Source organism: Trichechus manatus, unplaced genomic scaffold, assembly GCF_000243295.1.
Source record: "Trichechus manatus latirostris isolate Lorelei unplaced genomic scaffold, TriManLat1.0 scaffold00238, whole genome shotgun sequence".
NCBI classification, from domain to species: Eukaryota; Metazoa; Chordata; class Mammalia; order Sirenia; family Trichechidae; genus Trichechus; species Trichechus manatus.
In genome coordinates this window covers 2,582,666-2,595,831 of record NW_004444174.1, presented here as the reverse complement: position 1 = coordinate 2,595,831, position 13,166 = coordinate 2,582,666, and the positions used below count along the sequence as shown (strand labels likewise).

At 35.7% G+C, this 13,166-nt stretch overlaps 1 protein-coding gene across 1 annotated transcript in view; it reads left to right on the top strand.

The window, feature by feature from the left end:
* The window catches only part of LRRIQ1 (leucine rich repeats and IQ motif containing 1), a 235,094-nt gene that overhangs the window by 26,811 nt on the left and 195,117 nt on the right, over positions 1 to 13,166 (top strand). The window contains exon 9 of the mRNA XM_004389266.2: positions 1,058 to 1,208. Within this exon, the coding sequence (XP_004389323.2) occupies positions 1,058 to 1,208 (151 nt within the window). The remainder of the gene's footprint in view (positions 1 to 1,057; positions 1,209 to 13,166) is intronic.

The following is a 13,166-nucleotide window of genomic DNA, read 5'->3' as shown; positions in this document are numbered from 1 at the left end:
GTGAAGAATGTGCCTCTTAGTCAAGTAGATACAAGAGACCAAAGGGGCAGCTTCTGTCCAGAGGTGAGATGGGAAAGCAGAGAGAGTCAGGAGCTGGTTGAATGTTCATGGGGAATCAGGGGCAGAGGGGAGGAGTGTGCTGTCGCAGAATGGGGTGAGCGGTTGGGTTTCATAACAATGTGTGTAAAAAAAAAAAAAATTGTATGGGAGACTAACTGGAAATGTAAACTTCATTTAATTACAACAATAAAAAAAAGAAATATCCCATTTTAAGGCTGAGAATTTTTCTCAGCCTGTTTCTTTCCCATAGAAGTTTGGGACCTAGTGGCATCTTTTCGTTTTTAACTATCTCTCCTCATTTTAGTTCAAACTGACACTTCTTCCATCAAAATGATGTATTTTAAAACTTTGTGGGTTTCTTATGCTTCTTACTAGCTTATTCCACTAGACAAGGGCTATGCTTAGAAATCTTTTTGAGACAAGCCTCTTTCTAGAGGAGTGCTATGGAACATACCCTTAATATTTTAGAGACATATTTATTTTTCTGAAGTCTTACACAGGAACTTGCTAAGCATCCTTGATGTGATCTTTATCCTGAGGCCAATATTATGTATTGTAGAGTTGTGTGTGTAGTTAAAATGTAAATCTTTGCATGAGATATACACCCAATTCATGATTTTGAGTCTTTAGGGGCAAAATGGACTGGGGTTGGTAAATCAGGGAGCTTGAACTTTTTCAATATTTGACATCTTAAAAATAAGTTTTGTGATAACTATGGCAAAATATTCACTTTGTTCATTTAGGTTGTTAGACAAACAAGATTATTTATTGTATTATCTCCATTTTAAAAGAATATTAATAAATTAAAATCAGTTAATTATTTATTACTTAATATTTTCATCAGATAGTATAACAGTCGTATAGTTACCTTAGACAGTAGATATTTAGATATTCATGAGGAGACCACGTATCATTCTTGCTCTTTTTGCAAGCTTTAAAAGTTTCATTAATAAGTCATAAATGAAATAAAAGTAATTACAGTTGTCCTTTTTTTTAGGAAAACCATATTGAGACTATCAACTGTGAAAATTTGGAAAATCTTTGCATTCTTCTTCTTAATAAAAATCAACTTAATTCTTTGCATGGTTTGGATGGTTGCACTAATATTCAGAATCTTGAACTTTCGCATAATAAAATCACTCGAATTGGTAAGAACAATGTAATTTAAATATTAAGCATAATTTCTCATGATTATGTTTTGTTTCATTTACTTCTTTTTAAGAATAGACCATTGTAACTATTTTGCATGTTTTATTCATGCCATGATTATTTAATCTTTTACTCAGATTTATTAGGAAAATAAAATTAATTTAATGTATATAAAAGGAATATGTTCCCACCACTGAGCAAATGGGTAGCTGGTAGCAGCCCCTCTTCCTTAATATATTTACCTCCTTGTTCCTTTTATACCCAGTAATCATTTGAGCTCTACTGGGGGAAATAACACCCCTGTTTCATAACATCACATTTTTATGGACCCTAGCTCCACCTCTGTTTTCCACATTCTTAGCAATAGTTCTCTGGCAATAATTGTTCTCTGGCAAATCCTTTCATCACTATTCTCCTTGGCTACTTACATCACGTGTACTAGCCTTTCTTTCTTCAGATAAGGTTGCTAAAAGCCACAGAAAAGAAAAAGAATTCTTCAAGCTGCGTCTCCTTGAACTTCTCAGTCCCTCCTATATATGCATATCTATATCTAAAGGAGACCTGGTGGCACAATGGTTAAGTGTTCAGCTGCTAACCAGAATGTTGGTGGTTGAACCCACCAGCCACTCCACAGGAAAAAAGACATGGCGATCAGCTCTCATAAAGATTACAGCCTAGGAAGCCCTATGGGACAGTTTTACTCTGTCCTATAGGATTGCTATGAAGCAGAATTGACTTGATGGCACACAATATATCTATATCTACGGCCATCATCATATCTTATAATCTTGTATAATTCATCAATGAAAATCTTTTCTTGTTTAAGGCCAGTCCTTCTATTTTCTGTAAATACACCTTTCAGTCACCTCTGGGACCTTTCTCCATTGTTTATCACCTGTCTTATGTCAAATACTTCTTTATTACTACACCCTAGTTCCTATCAAATTTCTCCATTAAAAGGGGGAGAAAAAAAATTCTTTCCTTTTGTCTCACATTCACTTTTAGCCATTGCCTCATTGCTCCTAACCTTTACTGTCAAATTTGTGAAAGAGTGTTCTGTTCTTGTTCTCACCTTTTATCACCCAACTTCCCTCTTCTACCCACTGAAATACGACTTCAGCTTACTTCTGTACTGTTCCTAGTGTGATAATTCCAAAATAAAAATCTCATTATATTATTCACTGAAACCAAATCCAAACCTGTTACCATCAAGTTTATTTCAATTCATGGTGACCCTAAGTGTTTCAGAATAGAACTGTGCTCCAGAGGGTTTTCAGTGGCTGTGACTTTTTGGAAGTAGATCACCAGGACTTTCTTCTGAGGTACCTCTGGGTGGATTCAAACTACCAACCTTTACAGTTAGTAGCCAAGCATGTTAACCAATTGTGCCACCCAGGGACCCCTATATCATTCACTACCTGGCTTAAAATACTCAGTTAATTTTTTATCACTTAATTTTATGTGAAATCCTTAAAGGCCTTGCATAGCACTGGTCCAAAAAAAACACTTGATGCCATTGAGTTGATTCTGACTCATAGTGACCCTATAGGACAGCTAGAACTGCCCCATAGGATTTCCATGGAGCAGCTGGTGGATTTAAACTGCCGAGTTTTTGGTTAGCAGCCGAGCTCGTAACTACTGTGTCACCAGGGCTTCATAGCATTGGTAGGGGTTTAAAAATAGTTAAATGAGTAATCAAGAGTTGCCAAAAAGTAAGAAACTTGATAAAAACTTTACTCAGGTATCATCGTCATTGTTAGGTGCCATCAAGTCAGTTCCGACTCATAGCAATCCTGTGTACAACAGAACGACACACTGCCTGGTCCTGCACCATCCTCACAATTGCTGTTATGTTTGAGCCCATTGTTGCAGTCACTGTGTCGATCCATCTCCTCGAGGGTCTTCCTCTTTTTCACTGACCCTCTACCTTACCAATCATGATATATGTCTATACTTGGAGATATATATATAACTTAAATTTTTAACCCCCAAAAGGTACAGTTCTTCCCACTACTTTAGCCCTATAATCGGGAAATCTGATCTGGACTGAAATATCAAAGAGTGGGGATGGGAGTAAATGGGGGATTAGAAGTGAGCCTCCTTTCTCTGCTGGGGCCTGGCTCTATTTAGGCCTCCTTGATGTTAGTTCTTTATTTGTTTATATATATTTTTAATCTTATTTTTTTATTGTGGAAATTTTCAAACATTTACAAAAGTAAAATGATATCTGGAGACTCCATATAATTATCACTTATATTCAACATTTGCTTCATCTATGCTTTGTTTGTTAATTGATTTTATTTCTTCTTTTATAAAGCAAATCCCAAACCTCAGGAAACATTTTTTTTTTAAATAAGATAGTTCTTTCTTAGCCATAACAATTGTCACATCTAAAATAATAATAATAATAATTCCTTGTACTAACTGATGAATTATGATCAAATTTTCCTAATTTTTACAAAATTACCTGGGTTTGTTTGAATCATAACACAGTCAATGACCTCACATCACATTTAGTTTTTAGGGTTTTGAAATCTCTTTTAATATGGCAGTTCTCCCAGTACATTTTGCTACCACTGATTTGTTATGGAACATTGGTTAAAGTCTCCAGAATTTCCCACATTCTGGATTTGTCTATTTGTTTCCTTGTGGTGTCAAAAACAACAATACCAATATTACAACTAACAATAAAGCTACTAAATGAATTTTAAGATTTCTTTTTATTTCTTTTGTCCTTACACTATGTCCCACTAAGGAACGTGATGAAAGTAGTATGTTCTAAAATAACTTGAAATAATTACGCTATTTTTGTGATTATGTTATGGATTTGATATATAATTAGTTCATTTTTCCTAATTGATTTAATTTTATTTTTGATATAAAATAGTATGATTCCAAAGTCAAAACTATATATAAAAGGGCCTATCAAATAGATTGTGCTTCCATTCCTGTCCTTTTTATCCTTTTCTACCAACTAAGTTCATACATGGCTATATTTATATAATACATGTATATATAGCATGTATATAGTAATAAATACATATGCAATATATATATTACCTATATATGTTAGTATGTGTATGTATACATATTGGTGGTGGTATTGTTAGGTGCGATCGAGTTGGTTCCGACTCACAGCTACGTTATGTACAACAAAATGAAATACTGTCCGGTCCTGTGCCATCCTCACAATTACTGTTATGCTTGAGCCCATTGTTGCAGCCACTGTGCCAGTCTGTCTTGTTGAGGGTCTTTCTCTTTTTTGCTGACCTTCTACTTTTAACAAGCTGGAACCCTGAGGTGTCGCGATTAAGAGCTCGGCTGCCAACCAAAAGGTCGGCAGTTCAAATCCACCAGCTGCTCTTTGGAAACCCTACGGGGTACCATGAGTCAGAATCGACTCCACGGCAGTGGGTTGGAGCCTTGGTGATGAAGTAGTTAACCAAAAGGTCAGCAGTTCAAATACACCAGCCGCTCCTTGGAAACCCTATGGGGCAGTTCTACTCTGTCCTATAGCATCGCTATGAGTCGGAATCGACTCAATGGCAATGGGTTTGATGTTTTTGTTTGGTTTTCTATTTTACCAAACATGATGTCCTTCTCCAGGGATTGGTCCCACCTGATAACATACAAAATATATGAGACAAAGTCTTGCCATTCTGTTTCTAAGGAGCATTCTGTCTGTACTTCTTCCAAGACAGACTTGTTTGTTCTTTTGGCAGTCCGTGGTATGTTCAATATTCTTTGCCAACGCCATAATTCAAAGGCATCAACTCTTCTTTGGTCTTCCTTATCCATTGTCCAGCTTTCACATGCATATGAGGCGATTGAAAATACCATGGCTTTGGGCAGGCACACCTTAGTCTTCAAGGTGACATCTTTGCTTTTTAACACTTTAAATTAGAGGTCTTTTGCAGCAGATTTGCCCAATGCAATTTGTCTTTTGTTTTCTTGACTGCTGCTTCCATGGGTGTTGATTGTGGATCCAAGTAAAATGAAATCCTTGATAATTTTCAAGCTTTTCTCCATTTATCATAATGTTGCTTATTGGGCCAATTGTGAGGATTTTTGTTTCCTTTATGTTGAGTTGTAATCCATACTGAAGGCTGTGGTTTTTGATCTTCATCAGTAAGTGCTTCAAGTCCTCTTCACTTGGAGCAAGCAAGGTTGTGTTATCTGTATATCACAGGTTGTTAATGAGTCTTCATCCAATCCTGGTGCCCTGTTCTTCTTCCTATCGTCCAGCTTCTCGAATTATTTGCTTAACATACAGGTTGAGTAAGTATGGTGAAAAGCTACAACCCTGATGGACACCTTTCTTGACTTTAAACCACACATTATCCCCTTGTTCTGTTCAAACAACTGCCTCTTGGTATAAGTTTAGGTTCCTCATGAGCACAATTAAGTGTTCTGGAATTCCCATTCTTCACAATGTTATCCATAATTTGTTATGATCTACATAGTCGATTGCCTTTGCAGAGTCAATAAAACACAGGTAGACATCTTTGCTTTCAGCCATGATCCATCTGACATAAGCAATGATATCCCTTGTTCCATGTCCTCTTCTAAATCTGGCTTGAATTTCTGGCAGGTCCCTGTCAAGGTATTGCTGAAATCACTTTTGAATGATCTTCAGCAAAATTTTACTTGTGTGTGATATTAGTGATACTGTTAGATAATTTCTGCATTCTTTTGTATCACCTTTCTTTGGGATAGGTACAAATGTGGATCTCTTCCAGTCAGTTGGCCAGGTAGCTGTCTTCCAAATTTCTTGGCATAGACAAGTGAGCACTTCAAGTGCTGCATCCACTTGTTGAAACATCTCAATTGGTATTCTGTCAATTCCTGGAGCCTTGTTTTTCGTCAGTGCCTTAAGTGCAGCTTGGACCTCTTCCTTCAGTACCATCAGTTCTTAATCATATGCTACCTCCTGAAATGGTTGAATGTTGACCAGTTCATTTTGGTACAGTGACTGTGTATTGCTTCCATCTTCTTTTGATGCTTCCTGCTTTGTTTAATATATGTATATGTACATATATTCTCTTGTGTGTACATATATTCTCTTGTGTGTGCTTAATATGCACACACAATTGAATATATGTATGTATACTATCCCTTTCTTTTTTAAAATGTGGCTTATTTTAAGTACTGTTCTCTGTATTGCTTCTTTTTGTTTTCAACTTAACATATAATGGAGTTCATAGAGCTCTTTATTCTGTGTTATGACTGCATATCATTCTGTTGTGTGGATGGACCAGGTTTAATTTCACTGGTCCCCTGTTGGTGGGCATTAATTTTTTTCAGGTCTTTCTATATTGCCAATGAATAACGAGGCATCTATGCAGTTTCATACTTGAGCAGACATATCTTTAGGTTGTATTGTTAGCTGCCTTTGAGTCAGGCCCCAACTTATGGCAATGTGTTACAGAGTAGAAATACTCCACAGGGTTTTCTTGGCTGTAATCTTTATGGAAACAATTCATCAGGCCTTTCTTCTGAGGAGCTGTTGAGTGGGTTAAAACCAGCAACCTTTAGGTTAGCAAACCACTTGTGCCATCTTTAGGTCAGATTCCTGTGATTTGTACTGCTGAGGCAAAGGGTAAGTGCACTGTTCATTTAGGAAGATAGTGCCAGAATCCCTTTAATATGGGTTGTACCATTTTGTACTCTCACCACTGATAAATGATAGTGCCAGTTTCTCCTGCTTTTCTTCTGTTTATTGTGTTGTTCTTTCTCTATTTTTGAGTTAAATGTTTAATTCAATTATTTTTATTCTTTTTCACTTTTGCTGACAAAATTATGTAATTATATAAATTTTCCTGCTCTATTTAGTCCATAACTTCCGATATTTAGGTGTTTTCATCAATTCTGCAATTTTAAGTTGTCTTTTGTCTTTTATCTAAGATTTTGTAACTAGATATATTTATATATTTAATAATGTACCATAATATATATACAGATTATATAATAATAATTTTATATCCATAGAAATTTAATGCTATGTGAGGTCATTTATATAAAAGTATATGGAAATGTATTCATAATTTTCATATGCATGGCCATTTTTGTTGTTATTCTTTCTAATTTTATTGCATTATGTTCAGAGAATGACTGTTGTGCCCTTTCTGCTTTTTTTAACTTATTGAAATTTCTTTCTGGTCTAATATGTGGTCCATATTCATGAATGTTTCATGTGCACTTAAAAAGATGGTAATTGTTATTGGGATATGGAGTTTATTTTTAATCTGTAAGATTTACTTTTGTGATTATTTGTTTATGGTGTTCTATGTCCGCTTGATCTACCTTGGACTGAGGGAGGTGAGCTATTTTAAATTTGTCTCATTAATTTGTTATTAATCAGTCTATTTCTTTTTGTATATCCTTTGGTTTCTGCTTTATGATATTTCTTCCACGCTATTTGTTTCATAATTATTCTTACCTGTTATATCCTTATTGAGAATTTAAACCTTGAAAATTACAAGTTCCCTTCTTTATCTCTTTAATGCTTTTGAAATGAAATTCTACCTTGTCTGATATGGTGACTTTTTGTTCGTATTTGCCTACCCGGCCACCTTTTTTTTCTTTTTTGTAATTTCAACCTTTCTGAATCACTTTGTTTTAGCTGTATACTTTCATACAGGTAGATTTAATCCACTTTAAATGTTTTTCTTTTACATAGGCTATTTGCATTTATTAGTTTAATTATATATTTGATTTCAGCCCTGTCATCCTACTTAGGATGGTGCTCTCTCTTTCTGGGGGAAGCCTTGTTGACAATACCTGGATTCTGCCACTGCTGGGGCACCTCTACTTCCTAATTATCCAGCAGTTCTTGTAGGATTTTCTCTTGCACAAGTGTGGATTCAGGCTGGATTATGTTGTTCCTGGATACTTATTATGCCACTTAGATTAAAAAAAAAATCAGTTTGTAATTTCTTTATCTCCATTTACATTAAAAGTATAGATTGTAGGTATTTTCATGTCCGTCTTTGTTCTCTTCATGAATATTTGAATCTAAGCAGTAACCCTTATCTCTTTTTTCTTCTTCTTTTTTAGAGATGGGAAAAATGTAGTTGTTTTCTCAAAGCAAGCTATTGTTTTACAAACATTTCAAGACATACTTTGGAAAATATAATGTATAGTATTCTTTAATAAGTTCTTTGTCTATATGACTGTGCTGCCTGCCTGGGGACCACCCATGCCATCTCCCATATGGAAATTCTACTACTATGCATCAAATTTTTTTTATTTTAAAATTTTAGTTTAAAATACATACAGAAATAATTTTGTTGTTGTTGGAATGAAGGTTAGTACATTGATACTATATGTTACTATATTGGCACACGCTAAAGCAAGCTTTAAAAAAAAAAAAAGACAGAAAAGGGCTGTTTGTAAGAAGAAATGCTTGGACTCTCATTCATTTAATCTTCATTGCCAGCACTGCTGTATGGGATTTTTTGTAGCTAGTGGATTTCCTGGGGTAGGGTTTCTGCAAGATTTATGTGAAAACTATCATAATATTAATTGATGTACCTGAGGTATTTCTGTGTAGTACAGAGCAAAAAAGGTAAAAGACTTCTTTGCTGTCTGTTGGGTACAATGAAAACACTGTATTTATTGAGTGTGAGAAGAGTAGACATGAGAAAGTAGATTTTCTGAAGACCAGTTGGAGTCTGTTTTTCATCTTCAGGAGCTGTTTACAGAGATTCTGGTTAAGCTAAGTGAAAAGCATAGATTTTGACTTTCAGTGATATATTGATGCTAGGAAGTCTTGTGAAGGAGCACAAAGATAGATGTGTGTTTATAAGTTAGGTTACTATTTCATACTATAATATTTCTTAAGGAGGTGAAATAAAATTGGAAGCAATACCACAGTATTTTACATTCCTAGTTTCAAGTTTAGTTTCTTCCTAAGCTATAGTCATTACAGTAGTTAATATGTAAGATTAGCTCTAAGTACATTTTTTTATTAGAAAACATTAATGCACATTTTATTAGATTTTCTTTGCACTTAAGTAAATGAGAATGATAATGCCTCAGTCTCTTTAAGACAATTCATTTGAAATCAGTTATACTGAATGTTTTCCTTTCTGTAATTGTAGAATAGAAATATACTGTAAAATATCACTGGTTTTAGAGAAGAGATATACTAAAAAATAAAAGACATAGTTTAAACTTTAATTTTATAAATTGTAAGTTATAAAGTTTATAGCATATTTTATTATCGTCTTTAGTATTTAAACATTTTGCATTCTGTGGTTATGGAAAGAGATTCCTCTTAGTACATTTGGGAATATCAGCTTTCCACTGTGATAGATAAAAGCAGTTTTTTGATTAGGAAAAAATACTGAATTTTAAATTAAAAATATAATTCAAAATAGAGGCTCTGAGACTCCTTATATATTAAGGTGCAGGTTATATTGTAGCCCAATGAAGCAAAGAAATATAAACTATTGTATATACAATATAAACTATTATATTAGAATACATACTTGCATGAAAATTTTGTCATAATTCAAAGAATACTGTTTATATTTCCAGGGTCCTGGTGATGCAGTGGTTAAGTATTTGGCTGCTAATCAAAAAGCTGACAGTTCAAATCTACCAGCTGCTCCTTGGAAACCCTATGGGACAGTTCTGCTCTGTCCTATAGGGTTGCCATGAATTGGAATCAACTCAATGGCAATGGATTTATTTATTTTCTATAATTGATTTTATTTTGCTACCAACTTTTTGTTTATTTATTTTTTTGTTGTGCTTTAGGTGAAGGTTTACAGAGCAAATTAGTTTCTCATTATAATACACATATTGTTTTCTGACATTAGTTGCCAACCTCACGATGTGTCAGCTCTATCCTCTTCTTGACCTTGGGTTCCCCATTTCCATTCTTCTGGCTTTCCTGTCATCTCCTGCCTTCTCATCCTTGCCCCTGGGCTGGTGTGCCCATTTAGTCTCGTATATATGGTTGAACTACATGTATTATTGTTTATTTGTTTTTTGTTTTTGTTTATTATTGTAGTTTAAGTGAAAGTTTACATTTCAAGTTAGTTTCTCATTCAAAAATTTTTACTTACATTGTTATGTGACCCTAGTTGCTCTCGCTATACTGTGACAGCACACTCCTACTTTCCATCCCTGATTTCCCATGTCCGTTTAACCAGCTCCTAACCCTCTCTGCCTTCTTATCTCACCTCCGGACAGAAGCTGCCGATTTAGTTTCATGTATCAACTTGAGCTAAGAAGCACATTCTTCACGAGTATCATTTTATGTCCCACAGTCCAGTCCAATCTTTGTCTGAAGAGTTGACCTCAGGAATTGTTTTAGTTCTGGGCTGACATCCAGGGGCCGTGCTGTCTGGGCTTACTCCAGTCTCAGTCAGACCATTAAGTCTGGTCTTTTTACTAGCATTTGATTTCTGCACCCCACCTTTCTCCTCCTCCATCAGGGACTCTGTTGTTTTCCCTGTCAGGGCGTGCATTGGTGGTAGCCAGGCACCATACAGTTCTTCTGGTGTCAGGCTGATGAAGTCTCTGGTTTATGTGGCCGTTTCTGTCTCTTGGGCTAATACTTTCCTTGTGTCTTTGGTGTTCTTCATTCTTCTTTACTCCAGGTGGTTGGGACCAATTGATGCATCTTAGATGGCCATTTGCTAGCTTTTAAGACCCCAGATGCCACTCACCAAAGTAGGATGCAGAAGATTTTCTTAATAAACTTTGCCAATTGGCATAGATGTCCCCTGAAAGCATGGTCCCCAGACCCCTGCCCCTGATACTCTGTCCCTTGAAGTGTTTGATTGTATTCAGGAAACTTCTTAGCTTTGGTTTAGTCCAGTTGTGTTGACTTCCCCTGTAGTATGTGCTGTCCTTCCTTTCACCTAAGATAATTCTTGTCTACTATCTAGTTAGTGAATAACCCTCACCCTCCCTCCCCATCCTCATAACCATCAAAGAATGTTTTCTTCTGTGTTTAAACCTTTTCTTGAGTTCTTATAATAGTGGTCTTATACAATATTTGTCCTGTTGTGACTGACTAAATTCACTCAGCATAATACCTTCCAGATTTCTCCAGGTTGTAAGATGTTTCAGGGCTTCATTGTTGTACTTTATTGTTGCATAGTATTCCATTGTGTGAATATGCCATAATTTGTTTATCCATTTATCTATTGATGAGTACCTAGGTTGTTTCCATCTTTTTGCTATCGTGAACAGTGCTACAGTGTACATGGGTGTGCCTGTATCTATTTGTGTGATGGTTCTTATTTCTCTACAATATATTCCAAGAAGCAGGATTGCTGTATCATATGGTACTTCTATTTCAAGCTTTTTAAGGAAGCACCAAATCGATTTCCAAAGGGGTTGTACCATTTTACATTCCCACCAACAGTGTGTTAGTATTCCAGTCTCTTCACAACCTCTCCAACATTTATTACTTTGTGTTTTTTGGATTAATGCTAGCCTTGTTGAGGTGAGATGGTATCTCATTGTAGTTTTGATGTGCATTTCTCTAATGGCTAATGATCATGAGCATTTCTTCACGTATCTGTTAGCCGCCTGAATGTCTTCTTTGGTAAAGTGCCTGTTTATATCCTTTGCCCATTTTTTAATTTGGTTATTTGTCTTTTTGTTGTGGGGGTTTTGCAGTATCTTGTAGATTTTAGAGATTAGACACTGATTGGATTTGTCGTAGCCAAAAATTTTTTCCCAGTCCATATGTTGTCTTTTAAGTGAAGTCTTTTGATGAGCGTAAGTGTTTGATTTTTAGGAGTTCCCAGTTATCTAGTCTCTCTTCTGGTGCTTGTGCGTTGTTACTTATAGTTCGTATTGTGTTTATGCCATGTATTAGGGCTCCTAGCATTGTCCCTATTTTTTCTTCCATGATCTTTATCGTTTTCGATTTTATATTTAGGTCTTTGATCCATTTTGAGTTAGTTTTTGTGCATGGTGGGAGGTATGGGTCTTGTTTCAGTTGTTTTACGGCTGGATATCCAGTTATGCCAGCACCCTTTGTTAAAGGGACTGTCTTGTCCCCAATTAATGCACTTTGGGCCTTTGTCAAATATCAGCTGCTCATAGGTCGGATGAATTTCTGTCTGGATTCTCAATTCTGTTCCGCTGGTCTATGTATCTGTTGTTGTACCAGTATCAGGCTGTTTTGACTACTGTGGCGGTATAATAGTTTCTAAAATCAGGTATTGTGAGGCCTCCCACTTTGTTCTTTTTCTTCAGTAATGCTTTACTTATCCGGTGCCTCTTCCCTTTCCTTCCCTTCCCTTTGGTGATTTGTTTCTCCATCTCATTAAAAAATGCCATCGGCATTTGGATCAGGATTGCATTGAATCTGTAGATCGCTTTGGACAGAATTGACATTTTAACAATGTTGAGTCTTCCTATCCATGAACAAGGTATGTTTTTCCACTTATGCAGGTCTCTTTCAGTTTCTTACAGTAGTATCTCGTAGTTTTCTCTGTATACATCTTTTATGTCTCTGGTTAGATTTATTTCTAAGTATTTTATCTTCTTGGGGGCTATTGTAAATGGTATTGATTTGGTGATTTCCTCTTCAAAGTTCTCTTTGTTGGTATAAAGGAATCCAACTGATTTTTATGTTTATCTGGTATTCTGATACTTTGCTGAAATCTTCTATTAGTTCCAGGAGTTTTCTTGTGGATTCTTTGGGGTTTTCTGTGTATACGATCATATCATCTGCAAATAGAGATACTTTGACTTCTTCCCTACCTATTCGGATGCCCTTTATTTCTTCTTCTAACCTAAGTGCTCTGGCTAGGACCTCCAGCACGGTGTTGACTAAGAGTGGTGATGAAGGGCATCCCTGTCTGGTTCCCGTTCTCAAGGGGAATGCTTTCAAATTCTCTCCATTTGGGATGATGTTGGCTGTTGGCTTTGTATAAATACCCTTAATTATGTTGAGGAATTTCCCTTCTATTCCTATTTTGTTG